Genomic DNA, 24,248 nt, shown 5'->3' on the forward strand with positions numbered 1-24,248 from the left:
TAGGTACTGCAGTAGGTATTACAGCAGGTACTGCAGTAGGTATTACAGCAGGTACTGCAGTAGGTATTAAAGTGGGTATTGTAGAAAGTATAGCAGTAGGTATTGTAGTAGGTATTACAGTAGGTATTGTAGAAAGTATAGCAGTAGGTATTGTAGTAGGTATTACAGTAGGTATTGTAGTAGGTATTACAGCAGGTATATTGTAGTAGGTATTACAGTAGGTATTACAGTTCGTATTACAGTAGGTATTGTAGTAGGTATTGTAGTAGGTATTACAGCAGGTATTGTATTAGGTATTACAGTAGGTATTACAGTTCGTATTACAGTAGGTATTGTAGTAGGTATTGTAGTAGGTATTACAGTAGGTATTGTAGTAGGTATTGCAGTAGGCATTAAGGTAGATTTTACAGTAGGTATCTTAGTAAGTATTGTAGTAGGTATTAAAGTGGGTATTACAGTAGGTATTGAAGTAGGTATTACATTTTGTATTACAGTAGGTATTGTAGTAGGTATTGCAGTAGGTATTACAGTACATTTTACAGTAGGTATTGTAGTAGGTATTGCAGTAGGCATTAAGGTAGATTTTACAGTAGGTATCTTAGTAAGTATTGTAGTAGGTATTAAAGTGGGTATTACAGTAGGTATTGAAGTAGGTATTACAGTAGGTTTTGTAGTAGGTATTGCAGAAGGTATTACAGTAGATATTACAGTAGGTATTGTAGAAGATATTGCAGTAGGTATTACAGTAGGTATTGTAGAAGGTATTGCAGTAGGTATTACAGTAGGGTTAACAGTGGGTATTGTAGTAGGTATTACAGTAGGTATTGTAGTTATTAAAGTGGGTATTACAGTAGATATTGCAGTAGGTATTACAGCAGGTATTGTAGTAGGTATTGCAGTAGGCATTAAGGTAGATTTTACAGTAGGTATCTTAGTAAGTATTGTAGTAGGTATTAAAGTGGGTATTACAGTAGGTATTGAAGTAGGTATTACATTTTGTATTACAGTAGGTATTGCAGTAGGTATTACAGTACAATTTACAGTAGGTATTGTAGTAGGTATTGCAGTAGGCATTAAGGTAGATTTTACAGTAGGTATCTTAGTAAGTATTGTAGTAGGTATTAAAGTGGGTATTACAGTAGGTATTGAAGTAGGTATTACAGTAGGTTTTGTAGTAGGTATTGCAGAAGGTATTACAGTAGATATTACAGTAGGTATTGTAGAAGATATTGCAGTAGGTATTACAGTAGGTATTGTAGAAGGTATTGCAGTAGGTATTACAGTAGGGTTAACAGTGGGTATTGTAGTAGGTATTACAGTAGGTATTGTAGTTATTAAAGTGGGTATTACAGTAGATATTGCAGTAGGTATTACAGCAGGTATTGTAGTAGGTATTACAGTAGGTATTGTAGTAGGTATTACAGTAGGTATTGTAGTATGTATTACAGTAGGTATTGTATTAGGCATTACAGTAGGTATTACAGTAGGTAGAGCAGTATTACAGTAGGTATTACAGTAGGTGTTGTAGTAGGTATTACAGTAGGTTTTGCAGTAGGTATTGTAGTAGATATTGCAGTAGGTATTGTAGTAGGTATTACAGCAGGTTTTGTAGTAGATATTACAGCAGGTATTGTATTAGGTATTACAGTAGGTATTACAGTACATTTTACAGTAGGTATTGTAGTAGGTGTTACAGTAAGTATTAGAGTGGGTATTGTAGAAGGTATTAAAGTTCGTATTACAGTAGGTTTTGCAGTAGGTAGTACAGTAGGTATTGTAGAAGGTATTGCAGTAGGTATTACAGTAGGGATAACAGTGGGTATTACAGTAGGTATTGTAGTTATTAAAGTGGGTATTACAGTAGGTATTGTAGTAGGTATTACAGTAGTCATTGCAGTAGGTATTACAGTAGGTATGGTAGTAGGTATTACAGCAGGTATTGTCGTATGTATTACAGTAGGTATTGTAGTAGGTATTAAAGTGGGTATTACAGTAGGTATTGCAGTATGTATTACAGTAGGTATTGCAGTAGGCTTTGCAGTGGGTATTGTAGTAGGTATTAAAGTAGGTATTACAGTATGTTTTGCAGTAGGTATTAAAGTGGGTATTACAGTAGGTTTTGCAGTAGATATTGCAGTAGGTATTACAGTAGGTATTGTTGTATGTATTACAGTAGGTATTGTAGTAGGTATTAAAGTGAGTATTACAGTAGGTTTGCAGTATGTATTACAGTAGATATTGTAGAAAGTATAGCAGTAGGTATTAAAGTGGGTATTACAGTAAGGATAACAGTGGGTATTGTAGTATGTATTGTAGTAGGTATTACAGTAGATATTGTATTAGGTATTACAGTACATATTACAGTAGGTATTGTAGTAGGTATTGTAGTAGGTATTACAGCAGGTATTGTATTAGTATTACAGTACATATTACAGTAGGTATTGTAGTAGGTATTGTAGTAGGTATTACAGCAGGTATTGTATTAGGTATTACAGTAGGTATTACAGTACATATTACAGTAGGTATTGTAGTAGGTGTTACAGTAAGTATTAGAGTGGGTATTGTAGTAGGTATTGCAGTAGGCATTAAGGTAGGTTTTACAGTAGGTATCTTAGTAGGTTTTAAAGTAAGTATTAAAGTATGTATTACAGTATGTATTGCAGTGAGTATTACAGTAGGTATTACAGTAGATATTGTTGTAGGTATTGTGGTAGGTGTTACAGCAGGTATTGTATTAGGTATTACAGTAGGTATTAAAGTGGATATTGCAGTAGGTGTTACAGTATGTATTACAGTAGGTATTGTAGAAGGTGTTACAGTAGGTTTTAGAGTGGGTATTGTAGTAGGCATTAAGGTAGGTATTACAGTAGGTATCTTAGTAGGTATTGTAGTAGGTTTTAAAGTAAGTATTAAAGTATGTATTACAGTAGGTATTGCAGTAGGTATTACAGTTCGTATTGCAGTAGGTATTGTAGTAGGTATTGCAGTAGGTATTACAGTAGGTATAGTAGAAGGTATTGCAGTATGGGTCCTCAAAAGGTTCTACAGCTGCACCATCGAGTGCATCCTGACTGGTTGCATCACTGCCTGGCATGGAAACTGCTCGGCCTCCGACCGCAAGGCACTATAGAGGGTAGTGCGTGCGGCCCAGTACATCACTGAGGCCAAGATTCCTGCCATCCAGGACCTCTATACCATTCTATATGTGTCAGAAGAATGCCCTAAAAATTGTCAAAGACTCCAACCACTCAAGTCATAGACTGTTCTCTCTGCTACCACACGGCAAGTGGTACCTGAGCACCAAGTCTAGATCCAAGAGGCTTCTAAGCAGCTTCTACCCCCAAGCCATAAGACTCCTGAACATCTAATCAAATGTCTACTCAGACTATTTACATTGCCCCCCCTCATTTAAGCTGCTGCTACTCTGTTTATTATCTATGCATAGTCACTTTAATAACTCTACATGTACATATTAACTCGACTAACCGGTGCCCACGGACACTGACTACCGGTACCCCCTGTATATAGCCTCGCAATTGTTATTTTACTGCTGCTCTTTCATTATTTGTTACTTTTATTAGGTATTTTTCTTAAAACTGCATTGTTGGTTAAGGGCTTGTAAGTAAGCATTTCACTGTAAAGTCTAAACCTGTTGTATTCGGTGCATGTGACAAATACAGTTAGATTTGTAAGAGCTATTTGACCAAGAAGGAGTGATGGAGTGCTGCATCAGATGACCTGGCCTCCAGAATCACCCGATCTCAACTCAATTGAGATTGTTTGGGATGAGTTGGACCGCAGAGTGAAGGAAAAGCAGCCAACAAGTTCTCAGCATATGTGGGAACTCCTTCAACACTGTTGGAAAAGCATTCCAGGTGAAGCTGGTTGAGAGAATGCTGAGTGTGCAAAGCTGTCATCAAGGCAAAGGGTGGCTACTTTGAAGAATCTCAAATATCGCATTATTTGTTTAACACTTTGTTCACTACATGATTACATATGTGTTATTTCATAGTTTTGATGTCTTCACTATTATTCTACTATGTAGAAAATAGTAATGAATTAGTGGGTCCAAACTTTTGACTGGTACTGTATGTTTACCAGGACTTCTAATCTAAACCTGTATCTGGGTTGTTGTGATTACTCAGATTCCACAAGATACAGATCTGAAGAGGATGAGAGGACAACGAGCTGTGGTGATCTGTCAGTGACCTTGGTAATGTTGGCATAACCTTACCCAAATGTTGTCAATGTAGGCTACTGCTGCTCAGTGTCACTCTGTCAATCATGCCACTGCAACAAATACAGGTTTCTCCTCTACAACTAATCTGCCCACCCTAACCCAGACCTGTGTGTGGGTGTGCATGCCTACTGAAAAACAAATGACAAAATATGAAATCCTCAAATTAAAACGTTTTTAAAAAATGTATACATTATAAATGGATCATTATGATACAGTACAAAGTTCACAATGGCAAAACGTATAACTTGTGATAAAAATACATTTCTGAAATCATTCTTATATATTACAGTTACATAACAGCAACACTATCACATCCAAACACACTGGCTGAGAGGTGAAGAATTATGATCCACCTCAACCACTTTGCTCACCAAGAAAAGTACTGAACTGATTTCTTATTGCACAATTCAGTGTAACAGAACACAACAAGCTTAGGTCATCCATTGCGTTCTGTCAGTTTAGTCCATATACACATGTGAGAATATATCAGTATTCTCCAACGGATCCTAATCCCACATAATTCTCCCTTAAACGTACGCGTGTGCACACACACACACACACGCAGTTTCTTTCTCCGTCACGCTATGCCAGAGTTCTCTCGGCTGATAGAACAATCTTAGTGTGGTCGTCGTCATGCTCGTCGTCAGGGAGTGGCTCATACTGGCGACGATACAACAGGCGGGTTACCAAGGTGATGATGAACATCTCCAGGATTAACAACTGTTGACTCATCACTACAGAGAGAGAAGGAGGGCGTGGGAGAGAGAGGGGGGGAGAGATGGGAGAGAGAGAGGAGGAGGGCGTGGGAGAGATGGGAGAGAGAGGAGGAGGGCGTGGGAGAGAGAGGGGGGAAGAGATGGGAGAGAGAGGGGGGAGAGAGAGGAGGAGGGCGTGGGAGAGAGAGGGGGGAAGAGATGGGAGAAAGAGGAGGGAGAGAGAGGAGGAGGGCGTGGGAGAGAGAGGGGGGGAGAGAGATGGGAGAGAGAGGAGGAGGGTGTGGGAGAGAGAGGGGGGAGAGATGGGAGAGAGAGGGGGAGAGAGAGGAGGAGGGCGTGGGAGAGAGAGGGGGGAGAGGAGGAGGGCGTGGGAGAGAGATGGGAGAGAGAGGGGGGAGAGAGAGGAGGAGGGCGTGGGAGAGGGGGGAGAGATGGGAGAGAGAGAGGAGGAGGGTGTGGGAGAGAGAGGGGATAGAGAGGAGGAGGGCGTGGGAGGGGGGGGGGAGATGGGAGAGAGAGGGGGGAGAGAGAGGAGGAGGGCGTGGGAGAGAGAGGGGGGAAGAGATGGGAGAGAGAGGAGGAGGGCGTGGGAGAGGGGGGGAAGAGATGGGAGAGAGAGGAGGAGGGCATGGGAGAGAGGGGGAGAGATGGGAGAGAGAGGGGGGAGAGTGAGGAGGAGGGCGTGGGAGAGAGAGGGAGGGAGAGATGGGAGAGAGAGGAGGGAGAGAGAGAAGGAGGGCGTGGGAGAGAGAGGGGGGGAGAGATGGGAGAGAGAGAGAGAGGAGGAGGGCGTGGGAGAGGGGGGGAAGAGATGGGAGAGAGAGGAGGAGGGCGTGGGAGAGAGAGGGGGGAGAGATGGGAGAGAGAGGGGGGAGAGTGAGGAGGAGGGCGTGGGAGAGAGAGGGGGAGAGATGGGAGAGAGAGGAGGGAGAGAGAGAAGGAGGGCGTGGGAGAGAGAGGGGGGAGAGATGGGAGAGAGAGAGAGAGGAGGAGGGCGTGGGAGAGGGGGGGAAGAGATGGGAGAGAGAGGAGGAGGGCGTGGGAGAGAGAGGGGGGGAGAGATGGGAGAGAGAGGAGGGAGAGAGAGGAGGAGGGCGTGGGAGAGAGGGGGGGAGAGATGGGAGAGAGAGGAGGGAGAGAGAGGAGGAGGGCGTGGGAGAGAGAGGGGGGGAGGGGGAGAGAGAGCGGGGAGAGAGAGGAGGAGGGCGTGGGAGAGAGAGCGGGGGGAGAGATGGGGGAGAGAGAGGAGGGGGGCGTGGGAGAGAGAGGGGGGAGAGATGGGATAGAGAGGAGGAGGGCGTGGGAGAGGGGGGGAGAGATGGGAGAGAGAGGGGGGAGAGAGAGGAGGAGGGCGTGGGAGAGAGAGGGGGGGAGAGGAGGAGGGCGTGGGAGAGAGAGGGCGTGGGAGAGATGGGAGAGAGAGGGGGAGAGAGAGGAGGAGGGCGTGGGAGAGAGAGCGGGGGGAGAGATGAGAGAGAGGGGGAGAGAGAGGAGGAGGGCGTGGGAGAGAGAGGGGGGGAGAGATGGGAGAGAGAGGGGGAGAGAGAGGAGGAGGGCGTGGGAGAGAGAGGGGGGGAGATGAGGAGGGCGTGGGAGAGGGGGGAGAGATGGGATAGAGAGGGGGGAGAGAGAGGAGGAGGGCGTGGGAGAGAGAGGGGGAGAGATGGGAGAGAGAGGGGGAGAGAGAGGAGGAGGGCGTGGGAGAGAGAGGGGGGGAGGGCGTGGGAGAGAGAGGGGGGAGAGATGGGAGAGAGAGGGGGGAGAGAGAGGAGGGCGTGGGAGAGAGAGGGGGGAGAGATGGGAGAGAGAGGGGGAGAGATGGGAGAGAGAGGGGGGGAGAGATGGGAGAGAGAGGGGGGGAGAGATGGGAGAGAGAGGAGGAGGGCGTGGGGGGGAGAGATGGGAGAGAGAGGGGGGAAGAGATGGGAGAGAGAGGGGGAGAGAGAGGAGGAGGGCGTGGGAGAGAGAGGGGGGGGGAGATGGGAGAGAGAGGAGGAGGGCGTGGGAGAGAGAGGAGGGGGGGAGAGAGGAGGAGGGCGTGGGAGAGAGAGGAGGGGGGAGAGATGGGAGAGAGAGGGGGGAGAGAGAGGAGGAGGGCGTGGGAGAGAGAGGGGGGAGAGAGAGGGGGAGGGCGTGGGAGAGAAGGATTGGGGACAGAGAGAGGGGGGAGAGAGAGGTCACTTATGGTATCTTCTAGCCTGTGAGGATAGTGTGTATATGTTTAATAAGGGATATAGTGATGAAGGGATGGATGGAGATGAGTCTCACAGTATCCCCTGGCCTGAGAGGAGTATGGCGGGGTGCAGGCGATAGTTCCCATCATAGCCAGGATGTTGATGATGGCTGACTGGAGCTGACTCAGCACTAGCACCAGCTGCACGGCATCATGGGTAAAACATAAAAACACTGTGCTCAGCATGAGTAAACACATGTTATCATTTTCTGTTTCAGGGTATTAACTGACCTCTGATTGGTTGAGTTGGGCCTTACTGTATACCAGAGTTCTCCAACCCTGTTCCTGGAGAGCTACTGTCCTGTAGGTTTTCATTCAAACCCCAGTTGTAACTAACCTGATTCAGCTAATTATTAGAATCAGGTGCACTAGATTAGGGTTGGAGTGAAAACCTGCAGGACAGTAGCTCTCCAGGAACAGGGTTGGAGTTAAAACCTACAGGAGGGTAGCTCTGCAGGAACAGGGTTGGAGTGAAAACCTGCAGGATAGTAGCTCTGCAGGAACAGGGTTGGAGTGAAAACCTGCAGGATAGTAGCTCTGCAGGAACAGGGTTGGAGTGAAAACCTGCAGGATAGTAGCTCTCCAGGAACAGGGTTGGAGTTAAAACCTGCAGGACAGTAGCTCTGCAGGAACAGGGTTGGAGTGAAAACCTGCAGGATAGTAGCTCTCCAGGAACAGGGTTGGAGTTAAAACCTGCAGGACAGTAGCTCTGCAGGAACAGGGTTGGAGTGAAAACCTGCAGGACAGTAGCTCTCCAGGAACAGGGTTGGAGTTAAAACCTGCAGGACAGTAGCTCTGCAGGAACAGGGTTGGAGTGAAAACCTGCAGGATAGTAGCTCTCCAGGAACAGGGTTGGAGTGAAAACCTACAGGACAGTAGCTCTCCAGGAACAGGGTTGGAGTGAAAACCTACAGGACAGTAGCTCTCCAGGAACAGGGTTGGAGTGAAAACCTACAGGACAGTAGCTCTGCAGGAACAGGGTTGGAGTGAAAACCTGCAGGATAATAGCTCTCCAGGAACAGGGTTGGAGTGAAAACCTACAGGACAGTAGCTCTGCAGGAACAGGGTTGGAGTGAAAACCTACAGGACAGTAGCTCTCCAGGAACAGGGTTGGAGTGAAAACCTACAGGACAGTAGCTCTGCAGGAACAGGGTTGGAGTGAAAACCTACAGGACAGTAGCTCTGCAGGAACAGGGTTGGAGTGAAAACCTACAGGACAGTAGCTCTCCAGGAACAGAGTTGGAGAGCCGTGCTTTACCTCTTTCCTCTGATTGGCTCACTTACATAGCGTGTGTGTGTGTGTGTGTGTAATCTCACCTGGTACATGGCGTATTTGGGAATGATCTTGAGGCTGCGCAGCACGGTCCTGAGATGCATGAACATGATGGCTACAGGCCACAGTGCTATGATGGTCAGGACCCCCACTCCCAGGGAGATCCAGATAGACGCTCCCGTTACCGCCGTCTGAAACACATACGGCGTTGGGAGTGTATGTGTGTTTAGATAGTCCCCGGTTCCAGCCCAGGTTATGGAGATGAGCGGGACAGAGTCAACTCTGTGAGTGTGTGTGTGTGGGAGTTTTCAAATGGGCGTGTGCGTTTGGAAAGAGTATGGTTCTGTGTGTGTGATTGTAGGTATGCGTGTGTGTGTGTGATTGTAGGTATGCGTGTGTGTGTGTGTGTGATTGTAGGTATGCGTGTGTGTGTGTGATTGTAGGTATGCGTGTGTGTGTGTGTGTGATTGTAGGTATGCGTGTGTGTGTGTGATTGTAGGTATGCGTGTGTGTGTGTGTGTGATTGTAGGTATGCGTGTGTGTGTGTGATTGTAGGTATGCGTGTGTTGACGCCCCACACTCACATCTGTAACGTTGAAGTTGCCATTGGTCCAGAGGATGATTGACAGAATGGTGAAGACAACCTTCATCAGGGCGAACTGGAACGATCCCAACTTCAGCAGGAACAAACTCCGGCTGGAGAAAACCACAGGAAAACATTCATTCAACATATATTTCATATGTATATTGTATACATATATTTAACATATTATTTAATATGTATATTGTATACATATATTTAACATATTATTTAATATGTATATTGTATACATATATTTAACATATTATTTAATATGTATATTGTATACATATATTTAACATATTAGTATGACTTTGTAATATGTCATGTCCTATAGGGTGCAATGACCAGTAGGGGGCATATTTGGGGTGATAATGTTTTCTGACATGTCTCTATATGGACCCATACGAGGGTGAGTGGCCAGGGGGTACATTCAACCTGTTGGGGCCTGAACCAATACAGATAGTTTCACTACTAAACTGTGTGTGTTACCGTGTGATGTTAACATGGGGTAGACAGAGGCAGCAGCAGCAGCAGGGACCAGTACTGATCTTCAGTTTGTTCCTCCCTGCTCGCCGTAGAAACGCCTCGTCACCCCCCACCTCCTCGATCATTAACACCAGGAACTTAAACACGACGATCGCAAAGTAGCTGTGGAGGCAGGCACAAACATGTTCCACACATCAAGAACGCCAAGCAGTGAAGGAGGGAAGATAGACAGAGGGAGAGATGGGTGTGGAAAGATCTACACACACTATTGTAATGGTGTCTTTAGTATCTCTGTAGGTTTTGCTGACACAGGGTATATCTTCCTGCTCTCTAATGGGTTTCCTGTCTGTCACAGAAGGAGTCTGAGATCAAGAGAACCCCAGATCCACTCAGACACAGGAAGAGATAGAAGGTGGAAGAGAGGAAAGAGGATAGGATGGAAGAGAGAGAGAGACAATATGAGAGAAAAATTGATACATAGAGAAAATGAAAGACAGGAGAGAGATAGGAAAAGAGCGAGGGATGAGTAACATACCAGGCGGAGGTCATGTCAGTAAACATGGTGGCTCGGGGAATCCACATCCCCAGACAGGACATGGTGCCAATCACCTGACACACACAGCCGAGACATACAGCCTTAGTTTGGATACTTTAACAATGCAGTCTTCCTAACCGTGCTACTGCCCTAGAATTTCCTAGTAAACTGACGGGATGGGTCATAACTAAAGTTGTTATTTTGTTCCTTGGCCGCATGTGTTTCTTCTGTAGAGGGACGTACCAGTAGGTACCAGATTAAAGGCTGCCTTCAGTGTGTTCTTACCACATGTGTTTCTACTGTAGGGGGACATAGCAGTAGTACCAGCAGGTACCAGATTAAAGGCTGCCTTCAGTGTGTTCTTACCACACGTGTTTCTACTGTAGGGGGACATAGCAGTAGTACCAGCAGGTACCAGATTAAAGGCTGCCTTCAGTGTGTTCTTACCGGCGCTGCCCCGTTGACCCAGATGATGGCGCTCTTCTTGTGGGAGGGAACCTTCCGGTAGATGTACCAACACTCCTCTATGTAGACCAGCATGGACACCGCTGCCATGAAGGTCAGCACTGAGTACAGGATGATACCAAAGATGTCCAACTCTAAAGACAGACAGACAGAGGAGGTGTTTACAGGAAGACAATGAAAAGTATCGAACAGGAAATCAAAAAACAGCACCATCCCGTCTGCCAAACACAGAGTAACTAACTCACACATGCAAACGCCGGTACCCCTGGCCACACAATTAACTAAGAATAAACTGACACATACACAAATACACTTGTATACATGTCTGCAGACAGCCATGTCAAACAAAATGTTATTTGTCACATTCTTCATAAACAGCAGGTTTAGACTAACAGTGAAATGCTTACTTATGGATCATTTTCCAACAATGAAGAGTTAACATGATATATACAGTACTATTCAAAAGGTTGGACACATCTACTCATTAAATGGTTTTCCTTTGTTTTGACATTGTAGAATAATAGTGAAGACATCAAAACTATGAAATAACACATATGGAATCATGTAGTAACCAAAACAAAGTGTTAAATCAAAATAGATTTATTTTAAATTCTTGAGTAGCCACCCTTTACCTTGACAGCTTTGCACACTCTAGGCATTCTCTCAACCAGCTTCATGAGGTAGTCACCTGTAATGCATTTCAATTAACAGGTGTGCCTTGTTAAAAGTTAAATTTGTAGAATTTCTTTCCTTCTTAAAGCGTTTGAGCCAATCAGTTGTGTTGTGACAAGGTAGGGGTGGTATACAGAATACAGCCCTATTTGGTAAAATACCAAGTCCATATTATGGCAAGAACTGCTCAAATAAGCAAAGAGGAACAACAGTCCATCATTACTTTAAGACATGAAGGTCAGTCAATAAGGAACATTAAGAACTTTGAAAGTTTCTTCAATTGCAGTCGCAAAAACCATTAACCGCTATGATGAAACTGGCTCTCATGAGGACCACCACAGGAAAGGAAGACCCAGAGTTACCTCTGCTGCAGAGGATAAATTCATTACAGTTACCAGCCTCAGAAATTGCAGCCCAAATAAATGCTTCACAGAGTTCAAGTAACAAACATCTCAACATCAACTGTTCAGAGGAGACTTCATGAATCAGGCCTTCATGGTCAAATTGCTGCAAAGAAACCACTCCTAAAGGACACCAATAAGAAAAATTGACATGCTTGGGCCAAGAAACACAAGTAATGGACATTAGACCAGTGGAAATCTGTCCTTTGGTCTGATGAGTCCAAATTTGAGATTTTTCGTTCCAACCGCCATGTCTTTGTGAGACGCAGAGTAGGTGAACGGATGATCTCTGCATGTGTAGTTTCCATCGTGAACCATGGAGGAGGTGTGATGGTGTGGGGGTGCTTTGCTGGTGACATTCAAGGCCCACTTAACCAGCATGACTACCACAGCATTCTGCAGCGATCCGCCATCCCATCTGGTTTGCACTTAGTGGGACTATCATTTGTTTTTCAACAGGACAATGACCCAACACACCTCCAGGCTGTGTAAGGGCTATTTGTCCAAGACGGAGAGTGATGGAGTGCTGCATCAGATGACCTGGCCACCACAATCACCTGACCTCAACCCAATTGAGATGGTTTGGGATGAGTTGAACCGCAGAGTGAAGGAAAAGCAGCCAATAAGTGCTCAGTATATGTGGGAACTTCACCTGGAAAAGGATTCCAGGTGAAGCTAGTTGCGTGAATGCCAAGCGTTTGCAAAGCTGTCATCAAGGAAAGGGTAGCTACTTTGAAAAATCTTAAATATAAAATAAATGTTGATTTGTTTAACATTATTTTAGGTTACTACATGATGTGTTATTTCATAGTGTTGATGTCTTCACTATTATTCTACAATGTAGAACATAGTAAAAAATATAGAAAAACCCTTGAATGAGTAGGTGTGTAAAGACACACACAGTGAATAATGAATAACAAGTAAAAATAACATGGATATATACAGGGAGAACCGAGGCAATGTTCCGTTTAGTTTATTAGGATCCCCTTTAGCTACTGCACATGTAGAAGCTACTCTTCCTGGCGTCCAAATAAAAAAAACGTACAAATACATGACAAAGTACAGAATAGTAATACAGAAGACCAACATAAGATATTACATTAATTTACAAAAGACACCAACAGACAATAAATACTATTTCCACACTATTCATATATACATACTAATAATTAATACAAATTATTATATACAGTTAAATTAGATCTTTAAAAAAATAGGAGAGGCTCTGTGATTAAAAAAAAAAATCTTATATCCATTTTTTAAAGCTAAACTTGTTTTTTGCCTGAGCAACCACTGGTGGCAGAGCTTTCCACGATGACATGGCTCAATGCATAACTGAGCGACACATTAAATCTGTTTTTGGTTTGGGTACAGTGAAGAAAACCGCAGTGGCGTGTCTGGTGAGGTATATCTGTTGGAAGCGTATGCAAATATACTGAACAGAAATATAAACACAACAAGTAAAGTGTTGTTTCATGAGCTGAAATAAAAGATCCCAGAATTGTTCCATACACACACAAAAAAATATATATATCCGATTATGTGCACATATTTGCTTACATCCCTGTCAGTGAGCATTTATCCTTTGTCAAGATAATCCATCCACCTGACAGGTGTGGCATATCAAGAAGCTGATTAAACAGCATGATCATTATATAAGTGGACCTTGTGCTTGGGACAATAAAAGGCCACTAGAATGTGCAACATAATGCCACAGATGTCTCAAGTTGAGGGAGTGTGCAATTGGCATGCTGACTACAGGAATGTCCCCCAGAGCTATTGCAGGGAATTTAATCGTCATTTCTCTCTAAACGTCGTTTTAGAAAATTTGACAATACGTCCAACCGGCCTCACAACTGCAGACTACGTGTAACCACGCCAGCCCAAGACCTAGACATCAAGCTTCTTTACCTGCGGGATCGTCTGAGACCAGCCACCCAGACAGCTAATGAATCTGTGGGTTTGCACAACCAAAGTATTTCTGCACAAACTATCAGAAACCATCTGAGGGAAGCTCATCCGTGTGCTCGTCATCCTCACCACGGTCTTGACCTGAATGCAGTTTGGCGTCGTAACTGACTTCAGTGGGCAAATGTTCACCTTCGATGGTCAGTGGCACCCTTCGAGAAGTGTGCTCTTCACGGATGAATCCCGGTTTCAATTGTACCGGGAGTTTGGCAGATTGTGTTTATGGCATCGTGTCATCGAGCGGTTTGCTGATGTCAGCGTTGTGAACAGAGTGCCCCATGGTGGCGGTGGGGTTATGGTATTGGAAGGCATTAGCTACGGACAACGAACACAATTGCATTTTATCGATGGCAATTTGAATGCACCGAGATACCGTGACGAGATCCTGCGGCCCATTGTCGTGTCAATGCAGGTAGTCTGGGTAGCCATTTGATTAGCTATTTAGCTTTGGGCCGTGTACTCTTCACAGCTGTGTGGGTGTGTGTGGATCATGTTAATTCCTTAGGGAAGTGGGGAAAGGAAGTGCTTGCTCCATGATTTCTGGGAGAGCATCTTGGTTTGTGAAAGAGGCATAAGGACATGATTAGAGAGAGGAGGGGAGGGATGGGGGGGAGATGAGACATACCCATAAGGACATGATTAGAGAAGAGCGAGGGATGGGTAGAGGATTGTGTTTCAGTCCACTCCAGCGAGTTACAGATGTGTTTTTAACAGTGTCATGAAATTGTTGCTTCTTCAGATCAAGGGTCTGCTTACTGTAACTTAGCCATTAGGGAGGAAAATGCACCCTCCTTTCCAACACACTATATCAACACCAAGACCGGATTCAGAACTCAGATTATCCAGAGTGATGCAGAGCAGGGGTAGGATGTAGGACTGTTGACCATGCGGTCAAACGTCAGGGATGGGCGGATCTGCAGTACACACATGTTATGCCTGCCTGCTATTGGTCAGACCAACAGTTATGTCGTCCAAACAGAGCATCCGTCACATCCTATTTATACTGTTCCTACTGTAACCGCGGGGTGCTGTAGAGGGAAACTACTTTGCGTGACAATACTTTAGGAATGTAAGTAGGCCTACATACCAGGATACACACTATAGGCTACATACCAGTGTGTGGCCAGCCACGGGTAATGTGGTGTGATGAAACCCTTAAAACCATAGTTTTGTGGTTCAACCATCCTCAGACATCATCAAGCCTCTAAACATCAATAAATAATCTTATTGTGTGTGTGCACTGTTTCATTGCAGCCATTCCATTTCGAATCCCTGAGCTGACAAGGTAAAAATCTGTCGTTCTGCCCCTGAGCAAGGCAGTTAACCCCCTGTTCCTCGAGCGCCATAGACGTGGATGTCGATTAAGGCAGCCCCCCGCACCTCTCTGATTCAGAGGGGAAGGGTTAAATGCGGAAGACACATTTCAGTCAGTTTCAAAATGTCGACAAAACTAAATACAAGGTGGGATATTGCAGAATTAATTATGCAAGAAATTGTGGCGGGTAACACCTTTATGCGCAAATATTGATATCATAACCATCATATCGAAGTAAAATTCTAACCAAATGTGAATTGAAAATATGGTTACAGAAAACGGAAACGCAAAACGTCAACCATGTGGGCACAGTCGCTATGTAACGCAACATTTTGTGACAAAGCCATAAGTAAAGTTGAAAATGCGAAGCAAACCCATTTGACCTGTATTTTTAATTGGATACATGCGTATTTAACTGCAAAAGTTAATTTTATGCACTTGTATTACACACAAACTTCTAGGGTACTAGGGGTAACTGCCCCCACCCTGTAATTCACATTAAGACCACAAGATGTCACCAAATTATTTTCCCGACACTACCAGGCTGCCACTGCTCTTGCTCAACAAAAAATGTCCTGATAATGTATTTACATTCAGTAATCTTGCTCTGATTTGTCATCCTGAGGGTCCCAGAGATAAAATGTAGCATAGTTTTGTTTGATAAAATACATGTTCTTATTCAAATGTAGGAACTGGGATCTACAGTTTGAACCCCTGCTTTCTTTGGCTCCACACCCACCCTGCCCGGCCATCTAGATTTGTGAAAGTTAGTGTATAAGCTAATGATCCATCATGTATGACATTCCTGGGAGTGTGTAAATGTAAACGTTGTATTACCATATAATTTTTGTATGTTCTCTATAGTTATGTACTTGAAAATGTATCAATTGACCAGTTCGGAACACTTTGGGCATACTTGATACAAAATATTGTCCAGTACTGCCATGCTTCACTGGATCAATCTGAAACTTCGCACACACTGCTGCCATCTAGTGGCCAAAATCTAAATTGCGCCTAAACTACAATATTATGATGGCCTTTCTCTAGCATTTCAAAGATGAAAAACAAAAAAAATTGAAAACGCATGTTTTTTTTGTTTGTATTATCTTTTACCAGATCTAATGTGTTATATTTTCCTACATTAACTTCACATTTCCACAACATTCAAAGTATTGCCTTTCACATGGTATCAAGAATATGCATATCCTTGCTTCAGGTCCTGAGCTACATGCAGTTAGAGAACATCCCTACTGCCTCTGATCTGGCAGATTCACTAAACACAAATGCTTTGTTTTTAAATAATGTCTGAGTGTTGAACTGTGACCCTGGCTATCTGTAAATTAAAAAAATTATAATAATTGTGTCGTCTGGTTTGCTTAATATAACACATTTTAAATGATTTATACTTTTACTTTTGATATTTAAGTACATTTAAAACCAAATACTTTCACTTGTACTCAAGTAGTATTTTATTGGGCGACCTTAACTTTTACTTGAGTCATTTTCTTTAAAAAAAGGTGTCTATACTTTTACTCAAGTATGAAAATTGGGTCGTTTTTCCACCACTACAAAATGGATTGTATGGAAAGGGAACATCAAAGAAAGAACAAAGAGAATGAATGTGCAGGTGAGATATCCTGCAATAGCAGAGCAGGTGAGATATCGTGCAATAGCAGAGCAGGTGAGATATCCTGCAATAACAGTGCAGGTAAGATATATCAAATCTCCTCATACTGCGGATATTAATGGTGACATGTGCAACACCATTTCCCCCCGTATTTGATTTAAATCATTAAAATAAGATAACTAGACTTAGCTTTTAAATATTACTTACTAAATAAAACTGATTAAATGGATTTTAACACTTCTGTGAAACCTTATCCCATCATTTTATAGAGGTAACTGCCCCCCGGTACTTGAAAAAAAAAAACATCCCTTTTCTAAAAACAACATTTCATGAAATAACTAAAAAACTGTGTAAACTATAGCCATTTATTTCCCTTCATAGTTTATTCGCCTAACGCATGACCTTCATCCACATACCAATTTTTTCTCTCCAAACATTTGTTTTTTGTGTCAGTAAATAGACATTGTTCTTAGTGGGGACTAGTTACCCCCTAGTACCCTAGCCACAACAAGTCCATTTGATGGAAACATCTCAATTAGATGGTAGCACTTGTTTTCGGGCGGGTTTTAGAATATTCGCATGAAAATGTGTCATCAATTGGATGGAAACTTAGCTAACGTAGCTTAGAATGTAACTAACATAGAATGTAACCAACTTGAATGTGTGTTTAATAATAGCCCATGGACATGGTGGCAAATTGGCAATGCCTTTTCAATGTTTACAGGACAAGCGCAATCAATCAGTCAGAAAAAAGTAGCTGGCAGATTGGAGAAACTAACGGCACTTGGCAGCTAAAATGTTATCGTTGGCTAGTTATGGAAAGCGCAGCTACGGGCCTAGACGAGCGGCTCAACTCACTGAGAATGATGTCGATGGCCACGGGAGGTTTTTCACTGCAGCTTGGGTCGATGGTTCGGTTCCCGTCCATCCTTAGTCAGCCCGGTTAGAAGTTCTGGAGCAAGTAGAGGGCGGCGGGGGACGAAAACAAAGAGCTATCTATCCCTCAACCACTCAGACGCATCCAGTTGGCAGCAGTCACTGGTGATAGGAAATGAATGAATAAATAAATTATGCGTGGAGTGCTGCTGCTAGGGGCATCCGCTACGGCTCCCCTCTGAAATGCGCAACTGCGGGCGAAATCAGAGAGGAATCACGGATTTCTAAATACTTGTTGAAATATTTGGACCTGCCTTCTGCTCCGGCTGCACCGCATGGGCGCTTTCTGGGAACTCATGGGCTTGTGTCTACTCGTTGTAGGGCTAGGGACCCCTCCACGGGACCAATTGTGCAATCATGCCCAGCGCGCGGAGAATTACTCAAACGTTTGCCTACTAGTTCGCAACGGCCCTACCCACTCCCCACTCCCCTCTCTCTTTCGCTCTCTCTGCAGTGAAGAGCCATAGAAAATGATAGAGGCATTTGGTAGCCAAAAGGCTGTCTTAGCATGGGCAGCGCCATTGAGGGCTTCCATCATGTTTCCGACATTTTAAAGTAGTCAACTGAGTTGTATTCGGAGCGTGTGACAAATAACATTTGATTTGATTCCTATGGGTTGTAGCATCAATGGCGTTGCCCATGCTGTCACATAGGCTACAATGGTACATACACAGTATAAAGATGACTCCTTTACGTGCTGCGTGCTACATGAGTAGGCTCACAGAAATATCTTGTCTAAATAACGTTCTATTTCCATCAGAACAAAGTACACTTTTGATGGAAAAAAAGCTCTATTTATTTAAAATACATGAAATAACTAGGATGTGTGTTTGTGAGAGTTTATCACTGGCAGTTAACCACTTAATTCATGGAAATGGCTCCTGAGTGGCGCAGCGGTCTAAGGCACTGCATCTCAGTGTTAGAGGTGTCACTACAGACACTGGTTCAATTCCAGACTGTATCACAACCGGCTGCGATTGGGAGTTCCATGAGGCGGCGCACATTTGGTCCAGCGTTAAGGTTTGGCCGGGGTAGGTCGTCAAGAATTTGTTCTTAACCGACTTGCCTAATTAAATCAAGGTTAAATTAAAAATTATAACGGAGACACAATGTGGTTAAGGAGGGGCGAAAGAGAGGGGGAGGAGGGGGGGGGGGGCATTCCTGAGTAGGAACCGGAGTCCAACTTTATCCCCAGCGTTCCCCATCACATGCCGCTGGCTGCTATGGAGATGAGCACAGTGGTGTCATCATGTGAGGTATTTATAGCTTGTTCCCCACTTCCTTAGAAAAGCAGAATTTAATATACAGAGAGTGTACATACCTGGGTGGCCAATAAAGTTGCATTCACTCTTCTATTCTACTACAGTTGAAGTCAGGAAGTTTACATACACCTTAGCCAAATACATTTAAACTCAGTTTTTCACAATTCCTGACATTTAATCCAAGTACAAGTTCCCTGTCTTAGGTCAGTTAGGATCACCACTTTATTTTAAGAATGTGAAATGTCAGAATAATTTTAGAGAGAATGATTTATTTCAGCTTTTATTTCTTTCATCACATTCCCAGTGGGTCAGAAGTGTACATACACTCAATTAGTATTTGGTAGCATTGCCTCTAAATTGTTTAACTTTGGTCAAACGTTTTGGGTAGCCTTCCACAAGCTTCCCACAATAAGTTGGGTGAATTTTGGCCCATTCCTCCTGATCGATCTGGTGTAACTGAGTCAGGTTTGTAGGCCTCCTTGCTCGCATACGATTTTTCAGTTCTGCCCACAAATTTCCTATAGGATTGAGGTCAGGGCTTTCCTGGCCACTCCAATACCTTTACTTTGCTGTCCTTAAGCCATTTTGCCACAACTTTGGAAGTATGCTTGTGGTCATTGTCCATTTGGAAGACCCATTTGCGACCAAGCTTTAACTTCCTGACTGATGTCTTGAGATGTTGCTTCAATATATCCACATAATTTTCCTCCCTCATGATGCCATCTATTTTGTGAAGTGCACCAGTCCCTGCTGCAGCAAAGCACCCCCACAACATGATGCTGCCACCCCTGTGCTTCACGGTTGGGATGGTGTTCTTCGTCTTGCAAGCATCCCCTTTTTCCTCCAAACATAACGATGGTCATTATGGCCAAACAGTTCTATTTTTGTTTCATCAGACCAGAGGACATTTCTCCAAAAAATACAATATTTTTCCCCATGTGCAGTTGCAAACCGTAGTCTGGCTTTTACTGGCGGTTTTGGAGCAGTGGCTTCTTCCTTGCTGAGCGGCCTTTCAGGTTATGTCGATATAGGACTTGTTTTACTGTGGATATAGATAATTTTGTACCTGTTTCCTCCAGCATCTTCACAAGGTCCTTTGCTGTTGTTCTGGGATTGATTTGCACTTTTCGCACCAAAGTACGTTCATCTCTAGGAGACAGAACGCGTCTCCTTCCTGAGCGGTATGACGGCTGCGTGGTCCCATGGTGTTTATACTTGCGTATTATTGTTTGTACAGATGAACGTGGTACCTTCAGACTTTTGGAAATTGCTCCCAAGCAAGAACCAGACTTGTGGAGGTCTACAATTTTGTTTCTCATGTGTTGGCTGATTTCTTTTCATTTTCCCATGATGTCAAGCAAAGAGGCACTGAGTTTGAAGGTAGGCCTTGAAATACATCAACAGATACACTTCCAATTGACGTCAATTAGCCTATCAGAAGTTTCTAAAGCCATGACATAATTTTCTGGAATTTTCAAGCTGTTTAAAGGCACAGTCGACTTAGTGTATGTAAACTTCTGACCTACTGGAATTGTGATACAGTGAATTATAAGTGAAATAATCTGTCTGTAAACAATTGTTGGAAAAATGACTTGTGTCATGCACAAAGTAGATGTCCTAACCGACTTGCCAAAACAATAGTTTGTTAACATGAAATTTGTGGAGTGGTTGAAAAAAGAGTTTTAATGACTCCAACCTAAGTGTATGTAAACTTCCAACTTCAACTGTATATTCTGTAAGTACCAGGGAACAATCCATCAGACAGTTAGGCCTATGTAAGTTGTCCCTTACTGTCTGTTTCATATCCAAATGACAGTTTAATAAATCTACCATTTCATGTGAGAAAATGCCTTTTATAATTGCTATGCCTGACTAGTTTGGGGTGTTACACAATGATATTAACTCATCATTGAACACGACTCTGTAGCCTCCTCCATTCTGAAACAATAGCCATCGGCTATGTTTCTTCTTCTCAACTCAAAGAAAACATTCAGCACTGCTAACATGTGACACACAGAGAGAGAGAGAGAGAGAGAGAGAGAGAGAGAGAGAGAGAGAGAGAGAGAGAGAGAGAGAGAGAGAGAGAGAGAGAGAGAGAGCGAGCGAGAGAGAGAGAGAGAGAGAGAGAAAGAGAGAGAGAGAGAGAGAGAGAGAGAGAGAGAGAAAGAGAGAGAGAGAGAGAGAGAGAGAGAGAGAGAGAGAGAGCGAGAGAGAGAGAGAGAGAGAGAGAGAGAGAGAGAGAGAGAGAGAGAGAGAGAGAGAGAGAGAGAGAGAAAGAGAGAGAGCGAGCGAGAGAGAGAGAGAGAGAGAGAAAGAGAGAGAAAGAGAGAGCGAGAGAGAGACTTCTCTCTCTCTCTCTCTCTCTTTTTTTAAATTTATTTAAAGAGAGAGAGAGAGAGAGAGAGAGAGAGAAAGAGAGAGAGAGAGAGAGAGAGAGAGAGAGAGAAAGAGAGAGAAAGAGAGAGCGAGAGAGAGAGAGAGAGAGAGAGAGAGAGAGAGAGAAAGAAAGAAAGAAAGAAAGGGAGAACTCTTATTCCTAAGTTTCTATTGCACTTTCTTTCCATCTGTTATTATTATCTCATCTATGTACCTACCTGAAAAGTCGGTGGTGGAAAAAGTACTCAATTGTCATACTTAAGTAAAGATAAAGATACCTTAATAGAAAAGTAAAAGTGAAAGTCACCCAGTAAAATACTACTTGAGTTAAAGTGTAAAAGTATTTGGTTTTAAATATACTTAAGTATCAAAAGTAAATGGAGTGTCTAAAATTGAAAGTAAAAGTTTCAAATATTAAGCAAACCAGATGGCACAATTTTCTTTTTTTTCTTTTTTGACGGGTGGCCAGGGGCACACTCCAACATTCATAATTTACAAATGAAGCATTTTATGTTTAGTGAGTCCGCCAGATCAGAGACAATAGGGATGACCAGGGATGTTCTCTTGATAAGTGTGTGAATTGGACTATTTTCCTGTCAAAATGTAACGAGTACTTTTGTGTGTCAGGCTAAATGTATGGGGTAAAAAGTACATTATTTTCTTTAGGAATGTAGTGAAGTAAAAGTAAAAGTTGTCAAAAATAGAAATAGTAAAGTAAAGTACAGATACCCCCAAAAACTACTTAAGTAGTACTTTAAAGTATTTTTACTTAAGTACTTTACACCACTGCTGATAGTTTTTTTTCTTCTCACCTTTATTTAACCAGGTAGGCCAGTTGAGAACAAGTTCTCATTTACAACTGCGACCTGGCCAAGATAAAGCAAAGCAGTGCGACACAAACAACAACACAGAGTTACACATGGAATAAACAAGCGTACAGTCAATAACACAATAGAAAAAAGAAAGTCTATATACAGTGTGTGCAAATGGTGTGAGGAGGTAGGCAATAAATAGGCCATAGTAGCGAAGTAATTACAATTTAGCAGATTAACACTGGAGTGATAGATGAGCAGATAATGATGTGCAAGTAGGGATACTGGTGTGCAAAAGAGCAGAAAAGTAAATAAAAACAATATGGGGATGAGGTAGGTAGTTGGATGGGCTATTTACAGATGGGCTTACAGCTGTCGCAATCAGTTAGCTGCTCAGATAGCTGATGTCTAAAGTTAGTGAGGGAAATATAAGTCTCCAGCGATCATGACTCCATTTTATTGCTCCCCTGCTATAGACAAAAACTAAAACAGGAAACGCCCGTGTCAGGCACATCCAACATTGGTCTGAGCAATCGGATTCCACGCTTCAGGATTGCTTCGATCACACGGACTGTTATATTTTCACTGCACACACTGCATATGTTCCCAATAGCCTCAGACAATAATATTGATGTATACACTGACTCGGTGAGTGAGTTTATTAGCAAGTGCATCGGAGATGTCGTACCCACTGCGACAATTAAAACATTTCCTAACCAGAAACCGTGGATTGATGGCAGCATTTGCGCTAAACTGAAAGTGCGAACCACCGCTTTTAAACATGGCAAGGCGACAGGAAATATGACCGAATACAAACAGTGTAGCTATTCCCTCCACAAGGCAATCAAACAAGCAAAGCGTCCGTATAGAGTCAAAGTAGAGTCGCAATTCAACGGCTCAAACACGAGACGTATGTGGCAGGGTCTACAGTCAATCACGGATCACAAAAAGATTGAAATGGTCCACCCACACAGACAGCTAACCATGTGCTAACCATCTGCTAACCATTTGTATGTGACCAATAACATTTGATTTGATAGTACTAACCCCCTCTATCTCTTGCTGTTTCCCCTAGATACCTTTACCTTAAATATGACCTTACCCTGCTGTTTACTCCAGATACCTTTACCTTAAATATGACCTTACCCTGCTGTTTCCCCAAGATACCTTTACCATAAATATTATCCTACCCTGAATTGTTTTCTGACCATGGCTCCTTCAAATGCTCAGATACATATTTTTTGTGCTTCTTACACCACATGGGGATGAAACTAAAACCTCTCCCTGTCCCCCCCCCTCTCTCGCTCTCTTTCGCCCCCCTCTCCCTCACTTTCTCCCCCCTTTCTTTCTTCCCACTCTCTCTTTCTCTCTGCTCTCTCTCTCTCTCTTTCTCTCCCCTCTCTTTCTCCCCCCTCTCTTTCTCTCTCCCCCCTCTCTCTCTTTCTCCCCCCTCTCCCCCTCTCTCTCTCTCTCTCTCTCACTCTCTCACTCTCTCCCCTCTCCCCTCTCTCTATTTCTCCTCCCCCTCTCGCTCTCTCTTTCTCCCTCCTTTCTCTCTCTCGCTTTCTTTTCTAAATCTAGGATCTCTGAGCTGCATGTGCAAACACATTTAAAGATTGACACGCAAAGACGCAAGGACACACAAACATACCCTAGTCCATGCTGGTCTGATCAGGTCCAACTCAGGGTGTGTGTTTACCTGAATGACACCTGAATCACCACACTTGAGTCCAGACAGGTGTGTACAAGACTGGTGATCACACACACCTGTGGCACACCTCACCTGGCCTTGTGGGGTTTCCAGTGAGTCTGGTATTGAACTGAATGGTGTTTGCGCTCTTCCTAAACTCTGTGTATCAGATAACAGCACAGCTGCTATTCACCCGAGAGTACGTACACACACACACACACACACACACACACACACACACACACACACACACACACACACACACACACACACACACACACACACACACACACACACACACACACACACACACACACACACACACACACACACGTCTTTACCACGTGCCAATATCACTTGTTACTGTACAGGAAACTGTGTCAGTGTAAAGGACACGTCAGTGTGAAGGATATGCCAGTGTGAACAACAAAAGTATTTCACCAAACCAGTCATTCTTCATCACTTCCTCCCCACTCATCCTCAGACAGTTCAAAATGTTATTTCACTGTCCATCTACCTGAGCTGGCATAACCATGGCGGTGTTAACACCATCAGGTAAGTAACACGGTAGCAGCCAGTAATGTTACTAGTTTGGAGAGAAGATAAGGATGATAAGTACCACTGTTCTGACTCACCTGGGATGGGTCCCACTGGAAGA

At 43.6% G+C, this 24,248-nt stretch overlaps 1 protein-coding gene across 1 annotated transcript; it reads right to left on the minus strand.

Moving 5' to 3' along the window:
• Positions 1-4,398: 4,398 nt before the first annotated feature.
• Positions 4,399-17,824, minus strand: LOC139531538 (organic solute transporter subunit alpha-like). The gene is made up of 8 exons (XM_071328056.1): positions 17,373-17,824; positions 10,514-10,665; positions 10,067-10,140; positions 9,535-9,693; positions 9,047-9,158; positions 8,507-8,653; positions 7,225-7,330; positions 4,399-4,974 (listed from the first exon to the last, which is right to left on the minus strand). Exons 1-8 carry the CDS (start codon positions 17,440-17,442, stop codon positions 4,823-4,825), a joined length of 972 nt encoding a protein of 323 aa, XP_071184157.1. The 5' UTR covers positions 17,443-17,824; the 3' UTR covers positions 4,399-4,822.
• Between the last annotated feature and the right edge of the window lie 6,424 nt (positions 17,825-24,248).

This window comes from Salvelinus alpinus, chromosome 10, assembly GCF_045679555.1.
Source record: "Salvelinus alpinus chromosome 10, SLU_Salpinus.1, whole genome shotgun sequence".
Lineage (NCBI taxonomy): Eukaryota > Metazoa > Chordata > Actinopteri > Salmoniformes > Salmonidae > Salvelinus > Salvelinus alpinus.

Coding starts and splice junctions, on each gene's coding strand:
- LOC139531538 (XM_071328056.1), bottom strand. CDS start 17,442: ATGGACGGGAACCGAACCATCGACCCAAGCTGCAGTGAAAAACCTCCC. Junction 10,666..17,372: donor GGCCATCGACATCATTCTCA/GTGAGTTGAGCC, acceptor GTCTGTCTTTAG/AGTTGGACATCTTTGGTATC. Junction 4,975..7,224: donor CTCTCAGGCCAGGGGATACT/GTGAGACTCATC, acceptor CTCTCTCTGTAG/TGATGAGTCAACAGTTGTTA.